Source organism: Nycticebus coucang, chromosome 1 (genome assembly GCF_027406575.1).
Source record: "Nycticebus coucang isolate mNycCou1 chromosome 1, mNycCou1.pri, whole genome shotgun sequence".
Taxonomy (NCBI): Eukaryota; Metazoa; Chordata; class Mammalia; order Primates; family Lorisidae; genus Nycticebus; species Nycticebus coucang.
In genome coordinates this window covers 33667758-33690526 of record NC_069780.1, presented here as the reverse complement: position 1 = coordinate 33690526, position 22769 = coordinate 33667758, and the positions used below count along the sequence as shown (strand labels likewise).

General features: G+C 32.5%; 1 protein-coding gene across 1 annotated transcript in view; it reads left to right on the top strand.

Moving 5' to 3' along the window:
- Positions 1-22769, top strand: part of TBCK (TBC1 domain containing kinase) — a 209752-nt gene that overhangs the window by 52519 nt on the left and 134464 nt on the right. Inside the window, exons 9-19 of the mRNA XM_053561937.1 lie at positions 339-400; positions 1343-1491; positions 3300-3438; positions 4767-4866; positions 13983-14032; positions 14268-14397; positions 15408-15506; positions 17143-17205; positions 17721-17847; positions 19309-19359; positions 20648-20731. Coding sequence (XP_053417912.1) covers positions 339-400; positions 1343-1491; positions 3300-3438; positions 4767-4866; positions 13983-14032; positions 14268-14397; positions 15408-15506; positions 17143-17205; positions 17721-17847; positions 19309-19359; positions 20648-20731 — 1054 coding nt within the window. The remainder of the gene's footprint in view (positions 1-338; positions 401-1342; positions 1492-3299; positions 3439-4766; positions 4867-13982; positions 14033-14267; positions 14398-15407; positions 15507-17142; positions 17206-17720; positions 17848-19308; positions 19360-20647; positions 20732-22769) is intronic.

Here is a 22769-nt window from a genome sequence, read left to right as displayed (position 1 = left end):
GTCATGAATTTTTTATTTATCCATGGTTTCATAAGAATGAGGATATTCCTCCACAATAAAAATTAAATACGAAGTATCAAAGTGAAATGTCAGAGATATCAGTTGTCAAACTGCATACTTAAAGAAAGGGGACAGTTCTTGCTTAATAACCTAACATTTCAAAGCTATGTTCATTTTTCTTTAAGTATTTGCTTTTTCACAAGTCATTAATATAAATTTCTATGAAGTACAAATAAAAACTTTAAAAAAATCAAAACCTAAAATGGCAAATATTTGAGTAAAATAATATTTTTAAAATTAGTCATTTTAAGCAATTATTTTCTCTCTTTCTTTTTCAGGAGCTTCCTGAAAATGTGATGGATCTTTTGAAGAAGTGCCTCACCTTCCATCCTTCTAAAAGGTTGATATTATTAACAGTTTGGGGATTACATTGAGATCTTTTATATATAAGCAGTTGTGGGGTTTTTCCTCTTATTTGTTATAATACTAATGGATTAAATATGATTTATATATGCATAATAGTAGTAAATAATTGACATCAGTATTGTAACTATGAGTAATTTAAGGCTTTAATTTATTGTTAAAATATAAAATAATTAATGCTTAGAAAGCTGACATATACAAAAGGAAGTTACAAGTTCATTTGCTAGCTTCCAGCTAGAAAATCAGCTAAACCTGTGGAAAGTAGATATTTCTGTAATCAATGATAATAGCAGAGAAATGAGAACATAAGCAGTGAGCCCGGATAATGGTTAGGTAAATTAACAATTGCTGATAATATCAAAGGATTTCTTAGAAGTTTAATTAATTTACTTTCTTTTGATGTTACCACTGCGTCATACAATTATTTCTAAACAGTTATTCCTAATGTTTGAAAATAATGTATTCTAATTTGTCTTTAGAAAAAACTTATGAAGACATATTAGGGAGAGAAGAATGGTAGTTTGGGGTGAATATCTCACATTAAATTAAAGGGAAAGAAGAAAATCCAAAAGGTATTATTAGTTTATGTATTTATTATTTAATCAAGATATTCAGTAAAGCAGGCACATCTTGTCAGGCTAAATAAATGTAAGAAATGCAAAAGCTCTTATGGAATGATTTTTTGATAGATCATAAAGTAGCAAGAGTACAAGAAAAGCAAAAAAATTTCAGTATTTACTCACAATCATTTGATTGTTATATAAAGGCATATATTTAAACTCTGCAAATGGGAGGTTTATTATTTCCTGTGCTAATGAGGTATTTAAGCCTTTTAACTATCCCCTTTAATGTGTACCAGTATTCTAAGATATTTTTGTGACTTTGATTGATGTTCTGTATTTTCAACATGTTTTTCAAGGCCAACCCCAGATGAGTTGATGAAGGACAAAGTGTTCAGTGAAGTGTCCCCTCTGTATCCTCCCTTTATCAAGCCTGCCAGTCTGTTTTCATCTTCTCTGAGATGTGCTGACTTAACCCTGCCTGAGGATATCAGTCAGTTGTGTCAAGGTAATGGTAAATGGAGCATGGGCAACAGTGAGCCTTGTTTTGAAAGGAAGTTCCCTTATCTGAGTTTCAGTTTTGAATTTATCAGCAACGTACATCACATACATGAATTTCATGTGCCATTAATTGAGAACTAAGAATCGATTCAGGAAGAATAACTGACCTAACATTTTAACTCTTCAAGTTACTGAATTTCTGTATAATTTATGAATGATCTCTAAAAATCCTATCATTGATAGGAAGTCCAAACCATTTTATTCTGCATGTTGAAGAGAATATCAGCTTTTGGGTTTTCATTCTTGTGTGAAGATTACAACTCTCAAAATGTGTGGTAGGGTGATACTAAGTAGTTATCATAACATATGTCACGGCAGAAAATATTTACTAAACATTCATTCAATTAAATATTTTTTGAGTTCCTCCTATGTACCACATACTGCATCTTCTAAATAATATGCATGCCAAATGGGAAGGCAATCAAGCATTGAGTTACATAATCACTATTTTAAAGGAAAGTCACTGTGAACATAGCAGTGGAGTACCTCTGGGATAGCAAGAAAGACTTTTCAGAAGATGTAGCCCTTCCCTGGAGACATGAGGGATGGGACAGTTTGTGTTGGTTGCCTAACCAAGTGCTTTTTTCTACTGTTATTCCTCTCTCAATATAAGGGGTAAAAGTTCCAATTCTGTATTTCTACTATAAAGGGTAAAAATTTCAAATTGTCCCGTTTTCTAGCTTCCCTTGCTAAAGGAAGGAAGAAAGCTTGTGAACTGGAAAGTTGGTTTATGGGATCCAAGTGGAAGTCTGAGCTTGAGGATTTCTTCTAGAAAAAAATTTTCTTTTATAACAAGATAGATACGATAGCATAGCAGTGATTCACTGTCTTCTCTTTTGAATCAGGAAAGGGTCTAAGAGACCCAAGTTTGGGTCCCTTAGCCATCCTATTCCTATGTTTTAATTGAGAGATGTAAATGTCTTTATTGTATAAGCCACTTTAAGTAGAATATTATTTTTAGCCAGGAGCATTCAAATCATTACAAAAATACTAAACTCCAGCCTGTTCTACCTAAAGGCAGGGAAGCACCTGTGAGGATCTCAGTGCAGAAGCACAGGTTAGCTGAAAGATTGAGACCTACTCACAGGCTGACTATAGAATGCTTCCCCTCACCACACTTTACCACCACGTAGAAGAGCCGGCTGGAATTGGGTATTTCCTTTGCCCACAATAGGTCGGCTCTGATATTATCCCAGCACTCAGGCTCTGACTGACTAGTTTCTTCTGAAGGCAGGCTTTATTAAAAATAGTGCCAGTCATTAAAATGGTGCCTTTTCCCATTCCCACTGCTGGAAGCACAAAGCCGATTTTCTCCAACATTTACTGTGAGAATCTGGTCAGACTGCTGAAGGTAAAACTTGTAAAAGTATGAGGGTGCTCCTTATGACTGGTTCTTTCTGGGTATCCAGCACTTTTTCAATTAAAGTTTAGGTTTTCCTACCCAGCACTGGTTCCGGAGGCTTTTTCCACTCATGAGTCTCTTCTTCAGTGAGCCATGACTCCCGTACTTTCTGTCTATCCAATCTTGTAGGCAGAGGCTTGCCCTATACCCTCACCTCTCTTACAGGTGCAAGAATTGATATTTCAGTCTGTTCAGCTTTCTGCTTGTTAAGCTACTTACAGTCAGAACAAGAAACCCTAAGCCTGCTCATGAGGTTTTTACTTTTTTCAGAATGTCAGCTGTTATTACCAATCAATTTTTAAGAAAGTCAGAAAGTATAATCACTATGATACGTTTTAATTTTCCATTCATAGATATAAACAATGATTATCTGGCAGAAAGATCTATTGAAGAAGTGTATTACCTTTGGTGTTTGGCTGGAGGAGACTTGGAGAAAGAGCTCGTCAATAAGGAAATCATTCGATCCAAACCACCTATCTGCACACTCCCCAAGTAAGGAAAGAACACTTCTTTTGGAAATGAAAACACATATCTGATAGTAACATTAGAAAGAATTTTTGGTTGATTGTTTTTTTTCCAAATATTTTTGGTGGATAGCCCAACTAACCGATTTTGGAAGGAATTATAAGTTAATACCTTGTTTGATTTGCCAGAGTTTCTAATTGCAGAGTTCTCATCAACATTTTTTAATGTTTTTAGTAGTAGTGTCTTTTAATAAATAATTTGCATTATGATCTATTTGAAATAAAATTATCACATATGTAACAATAATTGATATTAATGAAAAGTATACAAGTTAGAACAGTAATAGTCAAGGGAGTTAACTTAAAAACTAGGCTAGTGTGCCTATTATAAAGAACTAGGTTCTGTTTCCAAAGTATTTGTAAGTGCAGATGAGCTGTGTGGTCTCACCGCATGTCCTAGATATCATCGCTATGCTTAATGTGTTAAAAAAATACGCAGAACTGCATGAGAAGATGCCATACTATAAATTAGACTGGAAGTTAAATAATTGTAGTCCTAAGCCAAAGTTGTATTACTATAGCAGTGCTATTCATATTTATTCATAAAAAATATGAACCTGATTTTCTTGAACTTCTGCCAATGCTTTAATATTAATTTTAGATTTTAGGGCTTATATTTGATCATTGTGAGTAACTAAAGAAATCATCTGCTCAATTTTTTCTCTGCACTTGTTAAACTTTTAGATTCATTATTTGGATAGACAATTAGTTTTCTATCTTTTTCTTTCTTTAACTAATTTTTTAAAACACTATAATTATACCACTCACACATCGAATTAAGTAGAAAATGAGAAATAGCATGATGGAAATTCCAAGAAGAAATCATTTGAAGGATATATAGATTCTCAGAACACTGTCATCCATTTTTTATTCACTATTTTTCCCCCATGAGGTTACCTAGCATTGGCTCTTTCCTTCTCCTTGTCATTTTTCACCTATGTAAACTTTCTCGGGATCACATTTGAGAATGTCTGGAGAGTAATTTTAGCATTGAGCCTGGGCGAACAAAGACTTATCAATGACACCCTGTATTCCTGAAGTGCTTTATACAATACACCAACTTCAGAGGTATATACCAGCTTGGTATGAAGTTCATACCAACTTCAAAGGTATCTAAAAATGAGGCGTGTTTGAAGAAATCCCAACCAGTGTTACATTTTTTTTCAATTAAACATCCAGTTGAAAATCTATTTCTTTCTTGATTAAAAAATTGATAATGTAATAAAACTTATTTTCTAGAGGAAATAATTGATTTCTTTGTTCTTACTATAATTATTTTTTAAAATCTCTTTTCAGTTTTCTCTTTGAAGATGGTGAAAGCGTTGGACAAGATCGAGATAGAAGCTCACTTTTAGATGATACCACTGTGACATTGTCATTATGTCAGTTAAGAAATGTAAGAATGCTATTTTGCCAGATTTGCTCCAGATCTTTGTTTTTTAAAAAAAACCTTAAAGATACACATGAAACCTTATGTTCCTCCCTCCCCAATTTCATAAAATATATGAGAATTTCTATAAGATATAAGCCCCAGAATAGAATTGCTGGAAAATAGCATCTGCACAACCTCAACGTAAATACCTATCATCTGATTCTTAACAAAAATGATTTTTGTCAGTTTATCTTTACACCACAATTGGATAAGTTTTCTCATTTGTCTATTACTTGGGAATATTTCATGTTATCAAATTTTGAAAGAAGATTTTGTTAATCTAATGGTATAGAATGATATTTTGCCATATACTAATTTTTAATCCCCTGACTATAATGCAGTTGGGGGTCCTTTAACATTTGTTAGCTTTTTGCTTACCTCTTTTTTGTATTGCTAGATCCTATCCTTTGTCAATTTTTCTACTGTATGATTCCTTATTGATTTGAAGATTTTTAAAAATATATTCCAGATATTGTATCTTCCTTAGCTACATGTCATGGAAATGTTTTCTTTCTAAACTCCTATTTTCCTTCAACTTTTTGATGATGTCTTTTGATGAGTAGAATTGTAAATTTTTATCAGTGTTTCACTTTATAGTCAAATACATTTTATTTGATGTATTTCATTTGTTGTAACTTATTTAAATTATAGTAAGGTCCTAAGTATTTTTTCTTATAATGTTTTTCTGTGTTTTCTTCCAAAAGGTTAAAAGAATTTTTTGTATGTAGTTCTTTAATCCACCCGGAATTTATTTTTTATTAAATTGTGAGAAAGATATCCAATATCATATTTCATTGATAAGCAGTAATCCTTTGACTCCGTGTTATATATTGAATGCTTTTCTTTCTGTTTTTTTTATTTTATCTGTAACACCTACTTTTTGGTATATGCAAAAATACATTTCTCAACTTTTGATTTCTGATCTCTTGTCCTATACGTCTAACCTTAACCACACTGCCTTAATCTGTAGTTTTATAGGAGTTCTTAATATCTAGCCAAGAAAGATCTTCAATCATTTTGACCTCAAAATGGAGTAGGCGCTCTTTAACATCTTGCTCTACTAGGTAATTTTTTTTTTTTTTTTTTTTTTCTCGTAGAGACAGAGTCTCACTTTATGGCCCTCGGTAGAGTGCCGTGGCCTCACACAGCTCACAGCAACCTCCAACTCCTGGGCTTAAGCGATTCTCTTGCCTCAGCCTCCCAAGTAGCTGGGACTACAGGCGCCCGCCACAACGCCCAGCTATTTTTTGTTTTTTTTGCAGTTTGGCCAGGGCCGGGTTTGAACCCGCCACCCTTGGTATATGGGGCTGGCGCCTTACCGACTGAGCCACAGGCGCCGCCCTCTACTAGGTAATTTTTATAATCATCTTCCATACAGAGTTTCATAAAAAATGTGTAGGATTTCAATTGACATTGCATTGAGAATTTCATGTTACCATTGTAGGTCAATTTATAGAGAATTGCTGTTTTTTAAATATAGGGTCCTATTTCTTGAACATATTATAGATACACCATTTACTTAATTTTTATTTAATATAACAATTTTCTCTTTAACATCTGTATATCATTCGATTTATTCTTGAGGTAAGTTATTGTTGCTTTTGTAAATAGAATTTGTGTATGTGTGAGTATTATGTTTTCCAATATTTTATTATAAACATTTTCAAACAGAAAAAAGGTTGAAAAAATTTTATAGTGAACAGCTAGCCACCTACATCAGGGGTTGGTATGATCTGCTGGCCATATCAAGTCACATACCTAGCTATTCACTTATTATTTACAGCTTATTATTTTGGTGCCACATTGGCAAGATTGAGTGGTTGCAGTAGAGACCATGTAACTCTCAAAACTGAAAACATTTATTATTTGGGCCTGTGTAGAAAGTATTTGCTACCCCCGACCTAGATCCTGTAACACTTACTTGTTTTGTCACATGTCTGTCTATCCCTGTAGCCAGTCATCAACCCACCTCAGTTTTTGTTCTTGCATTTTAAATTAAGATAAAGACATTAGTACAATTCAGTTTACATATTAACTGGAGTTTAATACTGGTTTGGGTTCTTTTTAGGCAAAACTTGGTTATAAGGAAACGCACAGATCTTAAGTATACTAGTAGATGAGTTTTTAAAAATTCAACAATATTTTTAAAATGCTATTTCAACTACTTTTTTGTGCATAATTAGGAACACAACTTATATGTGTGTGTGGATCTCGTACCTAGCAACATTGATGAACCTAATCCTTATTTAAATCATGTATCAGCAGGTTTTTCAAGGGTTTTCTTATGAATTAGGTGTTTTTTCATCACTTCCAATTCTGTTCACTTTTCTTGTCATTTTTGCTGAGCCTCTGTTACAGTATTGACTAGAAGTAGAAATGGTTTTAAAGGAATCACTTTATATATTTCGTCATTGAGTATATGTGTTGCCTTGGGCTTTGGCAGTCTCCTATTGCTAATTTGCTATGAGTTTTTATTATATATGGGTGTGGAATTTTATTGAATATTTATATTGCATTAAGATGTTAATGTGTATATAAGATTACATGTATCTTTTTTGTAATATTTTATAGAAGTTAGCTGTAAAACAATACTGTGAAAGCCTTTTCTCCATATTGTAGCTGAACTTTTAATCACTTGCTTTAGTCTTTTTGATAGTTATAAGTCTATCAGGTTTTCCTTTCTTAAGTTATATGTCTTGGGGCCTTTAAACTTACTCTTATTACCTGTCATGCTTTTCTGCATGATATCCTCGTTTCCTTTCCTTGCAGTATCTGCTTTAAACACCACCTGTTGGCGAGGCCCTGGTTGACCATCTCAGAGTAGCACTGCCACACCTCTGTGCTCTTTGTCCTCTGTACCTTGCTTTCTTCTGTTTTGTTTCCTCTGTTGTACTTTTCTTCATCTACTGTACTGTGTATTTTCTCTATAAATGATAGCTCAATGAAGGTATGAATAACTTTTTCTTATATCTCAGGCCTTACTAGTTTGTGAATGTTCCTTTTTTTTTTTGATAGGGTGTATCAAGAGACTTTTATTTATTATTATCGATAGTAAACTGGCTCAGTTGTTACTTAATTGGAAACCTTTTACTTATTTAGAAACCTTTTACTTATTCAGTGCTGATTGTTTTATTAATTTAACAATTTATGGCTTCTATTGTTACTATTGAGAAGTCAGCTTTAATACTAATTGTTATTTTTTGTACTATACCTTATTTTATCTCCTTTTATGTTCTATACTTTCACAAAAATGAATCAAAGTGTGCTTTCTTTTTTATGTGTCTTTTTCCATCCATGTATGTGTGTTTATCAAAAATTTTTGTCCAGAAATTTCTATTATATGTCTGTTGGAAATTCTCATTCTCTAAGTTCCTTGGTCGGTTTTTTCCTCTGTTCTGTTTAGATTGTAGTTTCTTTGTATCTGTCCTCTTGTTCACTAAACTCTCCAGCTATATCCTTTGGCCATTTAAACCTTCCATTTGGTTTTTAGTATCAATAATTAATTTTGAATGGAAGTTGTATTTGTTTTTATAATTAGCATTTTTTTATTTTTCCTTGCAAATAACTGATTTTTCTCAGTTCTATTTTATATTTTTCTTAAATGTGTTAAACATGCTTGCTTTGTATTTGATATTCAACAGTTCTGGTATATAAAGTCTTCACCAGCCTTTTTCTTGTTTGTTTGTCTGTTTTTTACTCCTGGTGACTTATTACCTCGTATGTTTTGTGATTTTTGCTTTTTTCTTTTAATTTTATATGTTTAGAGCTCTGAGGGAATCTTTTAGGCCTGGTTATAGCATGTTTTCTGACAGGTTCTTGGCTCCACTACTTTTGAAGACAATAGTAAAAATGTAGGGCCCATGTTAGGGCCAGCCAGAGGACACATATTCCCAAGGAATGTTTTCTTTTCCGTATATGGAGGGTGCCAAAAACTTGTATACACATTTTATACTATATTAAATTTATAAAACTCAAGTCATGTTTGACTTTTATGACTACAAGAAGTTCTCAACATGACTTGTATTCATCTTCTGTTATCAGGGTATATTCAATTTTACAATTTTAATTCAGTTTTTTCCTTTCTTAAAATGTGCACATATTTTTGGCACCCCCAGTATATAAGTGTATATATGTGTGTGTATATATGTATACATGTATATTTGTTTATATTATGTATATGTGTATATATAATTTTTAGAATCTTTAGACATATTTTAGGACAAATTTAGGTTTACAGAAAAATTGAGCAGAATACACATACATTCCCCTCCCACATACACACAATTTCCCCTATTATTAGTGTCTTATATTAATGTGCTACATTTGTTACAGTTGTCAAATCAATACTGATAGACTATTGCTTTTTTTCCATTTTTTAAATTTTAGATTAATATGAGGGTACAAATATTTAGGTAACGTTGTTTTTACTGATAGACTATTACTAACTAAAGTACATAGTTTACATTAGGGTTCACTTTTTCTGTGGTGTGGTTCTGTGAGTCTGACAAAAGTATGACGTCAGATACTCACCGTGACAGTGTCATGCAGAATAGTTTCACTGCTTTAAAAATCCCTTGTGCCCCACCTTTTTATCCTTTTCTTCGTTTACACTCTGCTGCACGCCAGAACACTTTCTGAGCGCCAGTCTTTTTATTGCCTTCTTAGTTTTGCCTTTTCTAGAAAGTCATGTGATTGGAATCATACAGTATTTATTCATTTTGGATTGGCTTATTTCACTTAGCAGCATGCATTGAAGATTTCTCCGTGTCTGTTCATGATTTGAAGCTCATCTCTTTTTATTCTTGAATGATAACCCCTTGTATGATGTACTATAGTTTCTTTATCTATGAAGGAAATAATGGCTGATTCCAGTTTGGGGCAGTTATGAATAAAGCTACTGTAAAATATTGGTGTCCAAGTTTTAGGGTGGATATAAACTTTAATTTTATGTGGGTAAGTACCTGGGAGGGCAATTGCTAGACTATATGCTAAGACTGTTGTGGATGGGAAATTGCCAAATTGGCTTCCAAAGTGGCTATACCATTTTGCATCCTCATAGTAGTGAGTAAGAGTTTCTGTTGCTCCACAAGATCATTTTGTCAATGTCCACAACGTAACTTGTTAGAATTTTGACTAGGACTTCATCTATAGATTAAAGTGAAGAACTGGCCTCATACCAATATTTAGACTTCCTGCCTGTGAACATGCAATGTCTGTGGCATGTTCTGTCTGTCCATTTATTTATATTTTCTTTGATTTTTACATCAATTTTGTAGTTTTTCTCCTACAGATCTTGAACACACCTTGTTAGATACCTTAGTATCTCTCCTTTTTTGGTGTGTTAATATAAATGATGCTATGTTTTTAATTTCAGATTCCAATTTTTCATTGTTCATATTTTAAAAAGCTGTTGATTTTTGTATATTAACTGTGTATTCTACAGCATTGTTACAATCACTGATTAGTTCTAGCCAATGTTTCTAGTTTTTGGTTTTGAGGTGTCTTTGTTTGTTTGTTTGTTTGTCTTTGGGATTTTTATTTAAATAACTGTGAACTAAGACAGTTGTGTTACCTTCTCCTGAGTTTTTCACCTCTTATTTCCTTTTCTTGTCTTACTATATGAGCTAGGACTTCAGTATGAAGTTGAATAGAAATTGTGAGAAGGGACATCCTTGTTTCATTCTTGACCCGAGCAGAAATAATCCAGTTTTTCACCATTAAGTATGACATTAGGTGTCATTAGGTGTATATAGTTCAGATGTTCCATAGAGGGTGAGGATATTTCCCTCTATTCTTAGTTTGCTAAGAGTTTTTATTAAGTATGGGTATTAAATTTTGTTAAATGTTTTCCTACATCTATTGATATAATCCAAGGTGTTTTTTTTTTTTCTTTAACCTGTGGATGTGATGGATAGCCATCCAACTATTTTGTGATGGAAAACACAAAATGATTTTCAAGTTTTGAACGAGGCTTTTATATCAGAAATAAAATTAACGTGGGATTATAGTATATAATTCTTTTTATTCATTATTTGAATTCAAATGCTAATATTTCATTGAGGACTTTTGTATCTATGCTCCTAAAAGATATTGGTCTGCAGTTTTCCTTTCCTTGAATGTTATGTCTGTTTTGATATTACGGTAATTCTGTCCTCAAAGAGTGAGGTAGGAAATACTCCCTCTCCTGTTTTCTACAAGAGATTGTTACAATTACTTCCTTAAAAGTTTGATATCGGATGAGTATTTTATAATGCTATGATTAGGTTTCAGTTTAGTTTAGTTTTGTTTTGTTTTGAGACAAGCTTTCACAGTGGCCTAATCATAGCTCATTGTAACCTTGAACTCATAGGCTCATGTTACAGCAGTCTTCCCACATTAGCCTCTGGGTAGCTATGACTACTGGCATGCACCACCACTTTTGACATATATACACAGTATTGTGCAGAGATGGGGCGTCACTGTGTTGCTCAGTCTTTTTTTTTTTCCTTTTATTAAGTCATATACACTTAGATCATGAATACATTTATGCGTTTGTGGGGTATAATGTGTTGATTTCTTGTCTTGAACTCCCAAAATGCTGAGATTGTAGGTGTGAGCCAACACACCCTGCCAGGTCTCAGATCTTTAGTGAGCCTGTATTCCTGAGCTGTGACCTTCACAACTATTTATCAACTCACTCTTCATACCTCTTTAGGTGAGATAAGGCTAGGAGGGCTGGATTTGGGTATTTCTACTTCTCCTCCCCATTAAAGACTAAGGGGGACTGGAGTTGAGGATTTTCCTTCCCTCTAGTAAAACCCAAGATAGATAGGATCTGGTAGAAGAGTTTCCTTAAGGTCAGCCCTTTCTTATGGAAAACAGAGTACTCCTGAGAATTTCAAATTGGTTACTCTAGCCCTCCTGTAGGAAACAGAAGGGAATTGTTCTCAGCTCTTCACCTGGAGTACCTGGTGGGACGGGTAGAGGTAAATCTCACAGAAGCATAGATGCCTCCCTAAGGCTGGGCCTCTAGGAGTTTTTATCTCACATATTAGTCTATGCTGAGGCATTAGACAGTTTTACTTACATCATTCTTACCAGGTTCTAGCAGTAGCTTCTATTCCTAGTAAGATGTGATTCTCTGTATTTGCATATCCCTCTAGTTTTCAGGACATCACTACCCTGATTCTGTTATGTGTGAGAAGAATTCTTAAATTTTAGTTGGTTCAACTTTTTTCTTGTTAGAGCAAGAGTGGTGACTCTTTACCTGTTCTCGTATTGGACAAGAAACTGGAAGTCCTTGCCTTTTTATTTCAATCATTCATATCCGAGGCTAAATTAGGTATTTTTCCTTGTTTTGCCTCTAAGCTAGCTGTCTTTTCCAATCCACAGTTCTTGCTGAGACCCTGGCAAAGCCAGTCTGGCTGCCTGGTAAGCAGATGCCATAGCCTTTTCCCTTTATGTTCCAAATCATTACCCAGACCAGTTAGCCCTGTGTCAGTGCTAACTTGCCTCCTTTCTCTCTGAGCACAATTTTGTGTTTGTTATCATTGCATTTTCCTTACTTTTTAGGCTTATCCAGCCATTTAATATTTTATATGTTATGTACTAGGAGAACATTAGAATCTCTTGTCTGCTATATGCCAGCAATAGATGAAAATATAGAATTATTTCTACTCAATACTCTGAATTTATAATCTCTTTGAAAAACTAGACGTGTAAAGTGAAAAAACGGTTAACAATACCAGGTCACAAATGATAAATCGTATCCAAAATATGTGGTTTCAACTGATTTTGTTTGTTTTGCTATTAATTTTTTTCTTCAATTTAGATAAATCAAAGTTAAATGAATCTAAGGCTCTAATTCTCAATTCTTTTATAGTTGTACTTTTGAAATTTAAAACACTTTTTCTCTACAATAAGAAATGTTAATTGGCCGTTTCATAAAATAATATGGAAAGCAAATAATAATTTTTACCTTAAATGTTTCTGTATAAGGATTTCCATGCCTTTTTTTATCCTTAACATGGTAGATTGTTAAATAGAAAAGACAAGCAGAAAAGATACTTATTATTTAATGTTTATGACATTCAGGACACTAAAAACCAAAGTTCAAAATGATTTGTTTACTAATAATACAGTAAAACTTGAGATAATTTTTTTTCTTAAAATTTTAATCTATATAAGAAATAACTAAAAGTTTACTCTAATAAGATAAGTGCACAGCACATCTATTAGTGAGGTGCCAGGCATAAATCCAGTGTTTATCAAATTCTCAGTTTTGGGTAAAAGATTTTCTGTTAGCTTTTAAAATTCTGGGAATAACTCACTTGGATGCACAGTGACTCTAAGCAAGAGAAGATCAATGCTGCTACACACAATGCTTGAACTTCTATGTCAGTCAGTCCCCATAGGACAGATGCTCTGCCTTCTAGCTGGAAGTTGAAGAGCAGAGCAGCAGGCAAGGTGGCATTAAGTTAATCAACCTTCCTTAGTTGTGGCTAAGACTTTTATTTTACTACTACTTGCTTATGTCACAGAATACCTGTAATCATAGCCATATTCTTTGCAGCTGCATTTATTGTAATGACGTCGTGGGGGAAAATTAATTGAATTCTGTCAGTGGATTTATTAGCTATTTGAATCATATGTGTTCAAAGTATGATGTGAGAAATTCTTTTGAATCCTTTTCCTAGCATCTTTTCTTTTGATCTAGTTTGTATAATACCAAAGCAAATATAAATCTGATTTGGGGGTTTAATTAGTAAATATATTAAAAGGGTACCTCTTTTTAATTTTTCTTCATGTAACTTAAAAATGTTTTGTCTATTTTATGAGTTGTATTTGGAATAATATGATAAGCATCTAACATTTATAAGTTAAACCTAGAGGCAAAAATAACCAAAGAGCTGCTGTTTACAGCTAAGCCTTAATCACTAGAGGTATGGCATGTTTGCACGTTTATGATAAGAACTGATTTTCAGAGTGTTTTATACTTTTCTGGTACCTTTATAAATGCATATTCACATTTCCTCTTAAATACAGATCAGTGTTACTGCCCAAGATGTTTATACATAAATATTTTGTCCTTAAATCTACAGAGATTAAAAGATGTTGGTGGAGAAGCATTTTACCCATTACTTGAAGATGAGTATGTATAGTTCCATTTTATATTTACTTTTCTTTTCTATTAGTATTAGACTTATAAAAAGTTTGTACATTTTCTATGAAAAGCATTATATTTTCTTATATATTAATATTAGACTTGTAAAATTTGTATATTTTCTACGAAAAGCATTTCATAAATGAAACATAAAAAGATGATGTGTTCGTTCATTAAAATTGTATACTTTTTGGTCATTTTTCTTTCTTTCATTCTTTTACAGCCAGTCTAATTTGCCTCATTCAAACAGCAGTAATGAGTTGTCGGCGGCTGCTACTCTCCCTTTAATCATCAGAGAGAGGGACACAGAGTACCAACTAAACAGAATTATTCTCTTTGACAGGCTGCTAAAGGTAGGACTTGTAAGGTGTAAAGTGTTAACAGTAGCCCATATATAATTCTATTATGTATAAATTTAGTTTCATTGGTAATCCTTAGGGAATTGTGAGGTTATGAGAAGGCTATTTCTTACCACCTAACTTTTCCAATTAACATTCTCTAATTATAAAAATTGTACGTGGTCATAGTACAATTAAAAAATAAGAATATGGCTTGGGAATGTATGGAAAATAATGTTAAGATAAAAGATTAATATCCTTACTTTTTAAAGAAAACCTAAAAATCAATAAGAAAAAACCAATATTGAAACAGAGACAATAGATGAAGTATATAATATAAATATAGTTAGTAAATGTGTTAAAATTGTTTATCCTTACTAAGAATGAAAAATGCAAATTAAAATGGGGGATTTTTGGTATACTGATTAGTAAAATGAGCAAAAGTACATTGAAATTGAAACTGTCATTCTTTCAGAATAAATGAATCTATAGAAATACTTTGTAAAGTATACTTTGTAAAGCAATGTGAATATATATATCAAGAATTTTAACAATATCAGTACCGTTTGTCCTATTCTCTTCTAGAAATCACTTCTAAAATACAATTTTTTTAAAGGACAAATTTATTTGTAAGATATGGAAATAGCCGTAACAATAGCTTATGGTTATTGAATACTTTATGACTGTGTTTTGACAATGTGCTTTACAAATTTACAACATGAGGCTAGTACTATTATCCTTTGTATGATTCATTCAAAATCCTTCCAGAACACAAAATGGAAGGGATTAAAAAGCAGGTAGAAGCAGCTCCTCTTTTTTATTGTGTTATACAAGCTTTTCAGGCTGTGAGAGATTCCTTCTACTGCTTATTTATATGTATTTAATAAGACCAAAATAATTGCAGATACTTTGAAATTTATTGTAGGTCATTTCATCTTTATCACCGGTATATTCAGAACTGTCTAGACTAAAAGATGGCACTTGGTAAGTTAAGACATTTTTTATTTCTTTTTCTCATATCATAGGCTTATCCATATAAAAAAAATCAAATCTGGAAGGAAGCAAGAGTTGACATTCCTCCTCTTATGAGAGGTCTCACCTGGGCTGCTCTTCTGGGAGTTGAGGTAAGAAAGAAAAGAGAAGCTGATTAATAGTGCTGAGAAAGGATGAAAAGGGTAGTGCTTTCCGAATATGTATTTTTTAAATTGTTAGAAAATTATATAGTAAAATATGAGAAATATTGAATACTTGCCCACTTAAATGAAAGGAATATAGGAAATGAATAGAATAGAATAAAAAATAACAATTGAAAGTTTGTTAGATTTATGCTGCCTAGTATTTAATGGTGCTTACAGAAAATATCTTGATTATTAATTTTAAAATCAGCATATTTTAAAAATATATATCAGTTACAAGTGGATAATTAAAAAAATGAAGTATGCTTATCATGAAATATGATTACCTTTTTATAAATGGTTCTAAGTTTGGAAAAATCTTTCAATCCAATTTGTGTTTTGTCAAAATCACGAACATAATTTATTAGCTTTTGGCACACCTATTCCACCTGGACGAGGCTGCCAAGAGAATTAGTTACTTTGTCTTCTACAACACTTTATCTGTAGTAGAGAGGAAAGGAGAGATATCACAAAATTATTAGGGTAGCTTTCAATACTAACAGAAAATTCTGGTGACAGCAATGATGATAGTGGACCAATCCTTGCCAGATTTTTTCATATACTGTCAATTTCTTTGTCATCCTCTCTTCCTATATTCTCTTAGAGATATTTATCCTTTTTATAAAAAAATTTTTTTTCTTCTACCATTTTTAATCTTGTTTCAACCCTTCTTTGGAAGGAATTACTTTCTTCACTGCTGATTCCCTTGATGAGAGTGTATCAGTACTTTGAGTTTGGTTGGTTACTTTACAAGAATGCCTGTTGTTCCTTTCCATACATTAATCCTAGAATTGTAGAACCATGTGGTGCTACAGACCAAGAGGACTCTGGGTATCCATTGTCCAACTCTCATTAAATGGGTATCCCAAGGAAGCTGCTGTAGTAAATGATGTCAGAACATGAACACAAATTTCTGGCTCTTTCTCTACCATAATGATAAGTCAGAAGAATAAGAATTTTTTCATGCTAGGTCCTATAGACCATGACCAAAACTTGAAGTAGTTCATTCAGTTATTCCTGCTGTAACAGTGTAACAAAAATATAAATGACCTTTTTAGTCCCTAATGGTTCTGTAATTATATGGTGTCTATTCCTTAATTTATCCTGAGCTTCTGTTTCCTAGTGCTGATCTACCACTCCTTTGAACAGTTTTATTTTATTTCTGCTTTCATAACCAACTTGAATAGGAAAATTTCTTGTAGAACCTCCTCCCTTTAAGAAATTTATCTGTTCATGAACGTTATTATGAAATAACAATGATTAACAAACAAAATTCTATTTTTGTATTGGCTCGGAGGTTGGCTAAGTATACTCAATAGCTAAGTGACTCATCTAAGACATTTACCTCCTGTGTATAATTCAGAGATCTGCCTCAGCAAAATAGCAAATTGTCACTTATCACAGACCTTCATGACAAGTTGTTAAAGATATAGAGAGTTTCTCTTAATTTAAAATATACCTCTGGTTTGAATGTGTCTACATGGGTTTTCAAAGATAGATATTTATAAATAATAGCTTTTTCTATCTAGATTGCCATTTGTATTAAAGATACGGTGAATAAAGTATCTTCTGTTATTATTTGCAGGGGGCTATTCATGCCAAGTATGAAGCAATTGATAAAGACACTCCAATTCCTACAGATAGACAGGTATGATTTAGAGTTTTTAAAGCAACTTAAGATACTTCTGCCAAATCTATAAAATTTAGGAAGGCATGAGGAAATTTTCTTTTTTTCATTATGAACGCCTAGCCACTATCATAGACAGATAGTGTTAGAATAAGCATAACTCCTATAATTTTGTGAGTTAGAGCAACACCTTCAAGAATGTGCAGTCAACTGACCTTTTTGTAACAATTGTATTTCTTCTTTGGAAAAATTTGCCCTTTTATTGAGACTATGTTGTAAAGGAAGATATTTTTGAAATACAAATCTTTTCAAAAGAAATAGTCTTTTTCTCCTACTTAGGTATACATACAACTTCTCTGGTGCTTCCTAAAGATCAATAAAAAATTTAAAAACTTCAGACACCAGGGTTATTAAGGTAGTCTGTTCTGAAATTCATATTATAGTCTCTCTTCTTATTTATTCAGGGAATAAAGGTTAAGGGTTTGTTGGGGGTTGCTCTGTTACAGAGTCACCTTATTGTTTTGCTACTTTAACAGATTGAAGTGGATATTCCTCGCTGCCATCAGTATGATGAACTGTTATCATCACCAGAAGGTCATGCAAAATTTAGGCGTGTATTAAAAGCCTGGGTAGTATCTCATCCTGATCTTGTATATTGGCAAGGTAAACTTTTTAGTTTTTAAGGCTCTTCTTCGAGTATTAGGAGCTTATGCATGACTGACAATTTAAAAAATTTTTTAAAGTATTAAAACATCCTTGGCTTTGGGAAAAGTAAATACTAAAGCTCTGATTCATTTTTCAAGACATTTATATGAGAATTTTTTTAAAGTTTGTCTAAATGCCTAGTAGATATCATTTAAATGCATGATATTTAAATGAAATAACTTTGCCATCACATTGATTAGGAAAGTAGACAAAATATTTGGTGCTGTCATAATCTTTGTGGATACATGTTTTAATGTTTATGCATATAGTTAAATAATTGTGGGCTAGTTGAAGTTTTTACAGTTAATGATTCCCAATTTATTCTTACCATGGTTATTGGAAATTAAAGAATAAGATATCACCTGAAACCATTCATTCATTCTACTTATTGCCTTTTTTTCCTTAGTATTTTTAATGGTCCAGATCTTTTAGAGTTAGATTTTGCCATTATTATTTTTGTGGTCATTGATAAAATTGAATTATCCCAATGAATTGGGAAACCCATTCCACCCATTCCTGGTTTTGAATGTGTTGTTGTAAACAGCTGCTTTTACGTTTTAATTCTCTGTTACTTCCTGGCCATACTTAAAGCTATTGTTTTTCCTAGCTCTGTTCATTTTACAGGTATTTTATAGTCTACTAACAACTATTGATAGTTTTCTTCATTATTATTATTATTATTATTATTAGAGACAGAGTCTCACTTTGTCACCCTCAGTAGAGTGCTGTAGCGTCACAGCTCACAGCAGCCTCCAGCTCCTGGGCTTAGGTGATTCTCTTGCCTCAGCCTCCCAAGTAGCTGGGACTACAGGCGCCCGCCACAATGCCCGGCTATTTTTTGTTACAGTTTGGCCAGGGCCAGGTTCGAACCAACCTGCGCTCTACTCACTGAGCCATAGGCACCACCCTACCAATAGATTTATACGCGTTCTTTCAGCATGAAAACATAGATAACATTGTTATCAATAAAAGAAATATGTTACATATTTGTATTTCACTTCATAATTTTTGCAGGATTTTTTTCACATCCCAAAGACAAATAACATAAAGACAAGTCTATATCTCTTAGATGAGAAATCATACTTAAAGATATAAATAATTGGCAAGATACACAGTTAGGGTCAAAGATGGGACTGTCTCAGAAGCCTTCTAACTTTCTTATATTTTTCTATTACTGTATTTCTTCAACTCATAATAATGGTGATAGTAATAACTAATTTGTTTTGGAACTTACTCTGTGCCAGACACCATCATTTACTGCTCACAGTAATTCATGAAGTAATGCATTTCTGATGGGAATACTTAAAATTTGTAATCCATTTGGAGGCAATGCAATGAACTAAATAACAGTTATGTCCATTGCACAATTCTGCTGCATTATATTCATTTGGCTTCCTTCTCCCTCCCCCTCCACATTAGGTCTTGACTCACTTTGTGCTCCATTTCTGTATCTAAATTTCAATAATGAAGGTAAGCCTCTTTGCAATTTAATTATTGTGCATATTATTCTAAAATATTTGATTCAAACATGAAATGTTTTTGTTTTTGTTTTAAGGTTCATGCTCTTTCCCTGGCAGATTTCAGTGAAGCAGTCTATTAGACTCATTGTAGAGGATGTGAAGTATTAATTTATTACCGGAAAGTTTCATTAATGACCAAGTTGTAATTAAGGATTTAGTGGGAATTTTACTGATTATTCTAAATTCAGCTACCTACTTTGATGATTATTTTTACAAACTAGAGAAATTTCTTCTGACATTAGGTTTAGCCTAAGTATACTTTCTAAGAAATTTATAAGGAAATCAATATTGGCTACATTTCCCCTAATCTTAATCTCTCCAAAGCCTGTTGTCGTTTCAAATACTACATCCTTAATGAAGATTTTTCTTATTCTCTTTCCTGAGCCCACATAACACTTTGTAATTTAGAAAATTTCTTTTTTATCTGTCTTGAACTCTAGTTACTTATACACTAATATTATAATCCTTTTTGTAACATGTTTTTAATGACAAGTTTTTTTCTGCCCTTCTGCTATAACTTTTTATAGAATATTTTCTATAAATATTTGTTAAATTCAAGTGACTCAAATTCCAGTTCCTAATATCACATATCGAACATGTTACCATATATTGCTTCAATGTATAGATGCCTATTCTCAGAATCTCCATCCTTTCAAATTCTATATCATGTCAGAATATGCATAGATTTCTGAAATTGAGTCTAGATAGTGTATTCCCATAGAATTGCAATTTCCCTATTGAATTGTTTAAAAAATGCACTGTTCTCTGATATCTTCATTCATTAGCCTAGACTAGAGGTTCTGTTGTGTTTACCTAGGCATAGCTGATTATCACTGACAATAGTCCAAAAATAATAAAGGGTCTGTGTTTACAAATGTAGGTTATAATAATCCTACATTCAAAGTTTACAGACTCCTGTTTGCATCAGCAATAGCCAAAGGTCATAAGATTTATAGAAATTTATAAGAACATAAAGCTTAAATGATAAAGATTTTTATTATTGTGAGGTAATGATTGCCACAAAAGTTTGGAATGAAGTTAATGGAATGATTACCTTTTGTTGTGCAAAACATTTTCTGTTTTAAAGTGCAGGAGCTTTCCCCAACCCTTTGTGTTTCCAGCACTTAGTCCTGTAACTATTACTTTATAACAAACTCAAAGAACATGTAAGTGAGTGAAATACTGCTGGTCATTTACCCTATTAACTAATTTTTTGCCTTTGCTTTATTCTTTCATAGCCTTGGCATATGCATGCATGTCTGCTTTTATTCCCAAGTACCTGTATAACTTCTTCTTAAAAGACAACTCACACGTAATACAAGGTAAGCAAATGCCTTATCTTTTCTTACAGACGAAGTGATTATGTCAAAAGTAACCAAAACTCAATTAAATTTGTGATTTGTGATATGGTGAGGGTTCATCACTAAAACCTACCACTATTAGTGTTCTTGATGATCAAGATTAAAAATGCTTCACCATGGAGTGTTCCTTCTGTGAATTAGTAAAAAACTTAGCCATCACTTAATTGTGTAAATAGGTTATTGAAAGCACTTCTCATTCATCTCATTCCCACCAGTGCTTGCACACTCAAAAGAATTCCCTAAAATATACCTCCTCCTGCCAAGTCCAAGTTTACCCTGTTCGTGAATTCATTCAGCAACATTCAAACTTATAATATTCTGAACTCCTTTTAATAATAATGTAACAGAAGTTAAAAATAAGCAGTTTGTTTTGAATCAGACACACCTTTCAAATTTAAGCTTCACTAATCATTGTGTAATCTTGGACAAATAATTTAAGTTCTCTAGCTATCATTTTCCTGATATCTACAATAAAAGACTGTTATAAAAATTAAACATAATAAAATTTATAAATACATGAAACAGAAATATTCAATAAATACTATAATTTATTTCTTAATGTAATTGTTACTATTATTGGTATTTTTCACTAGTACCATTATTATGATGACAGTACATGCTATTTCATGTGTTATCTTTTCAACAGAGATTCTAAATATTTTAAAGTAAGGAAATTTTCTTATATTTTTGTATCATTTTAGAACTGACTACAAAGCTGCTCAGTCTCCTATTTATGATTTTTAATGACACTTATCAGATACTCATGTGATCTAGATTTTTTACCTGTTCATTCTACTTTATTTTAAGCAGCTTAAAGCTGGTTCTGTGTTTTATTTTTATTTAAATCATTATGGTTTGGTATTTCACTCCATTTGAAAGGATGAAGTAGGAAAACTAGAGGCTATGTCTGATTTATCAATTATTCTAAGTAAGTATGGTCTCAATGAATAATAATTTTAGATGGTTAGATAAAAGATAAAATTAAAGTATGAGAGATCAATATAATGGGAAAATAATTAGAAAGGAAGATGTAAACAAAAAAAAGCTAAAAATTTTTTTGAGAAGGAAAAGTATGTAGATAAATAGCTCAGTGCATTGAACCATTGAACGTTTACTATTTTAGTGTCATTTACATTGGCTTACAAAGTACTAAAATGATCTTCTGTTTTAAAATGGTTATGCCCAATTTTCTGTATATTTTCTACAATGTGGACTTATCCAAAGATAGAATGAATTTTGAGAATGCTTTTTAGAAGGCACAGTATTTTTTGTTTTGACTTTTTGTAACTAAGGATGAGTGCATTTTTTTATAGGAAGGAAGTTGCTTTGGTTTCTAGTTTAGTAAGTCCACCTGACTTTGAGGGTAATGTAATGTTATACCTTCTGTAGAAAAATTATAAAGTAATGTCTTATAAAGGTATATCCTGTACCTTATTAATAAGGATGTGTACCCTACTTATTCATACTTCCTTTATTATCTTTATCAGGGGTGTTTACTATCTAATTGATAGTATACTCTTTAAGATTTCAGTAATACCAAAAAGAGTAGATTTAGTAACTATTAGTTATGACCTTCATGATTAAGATTTAAAACGCTTCACCATGGGGCGGCGCCTGTGGCTCAGAGGAGTAGGGCGCCGGCCCCATATGCTGGAGGTGGTGGGTTTGAACCCAGTCCCGGCCAAAAACTGTAAAAAAAAAAAAAAAAAAAAGCTTCACCATGGAATGCTACTCCATGTGAATTAGTAAAAAAAAGTTTAGCCATCATTTAGTTGTGTAAGTAGATTATTTGGATGATGCCGCAAGATTTCAGAGGTTATGCAATGCACATAACGTTCCAAATAGTGACTAAAGACAAACTAAAAAGATTAACAGTAGATAATAATCAAGTTAATATTTAAGCATCCCGAACAAAAGCAGATTTGTTAATCCTGAGTTATAATGATGTTAGTTTTAAATCTAACATGAAATTGTAATACAGTAGACCCTCATAGTTGAC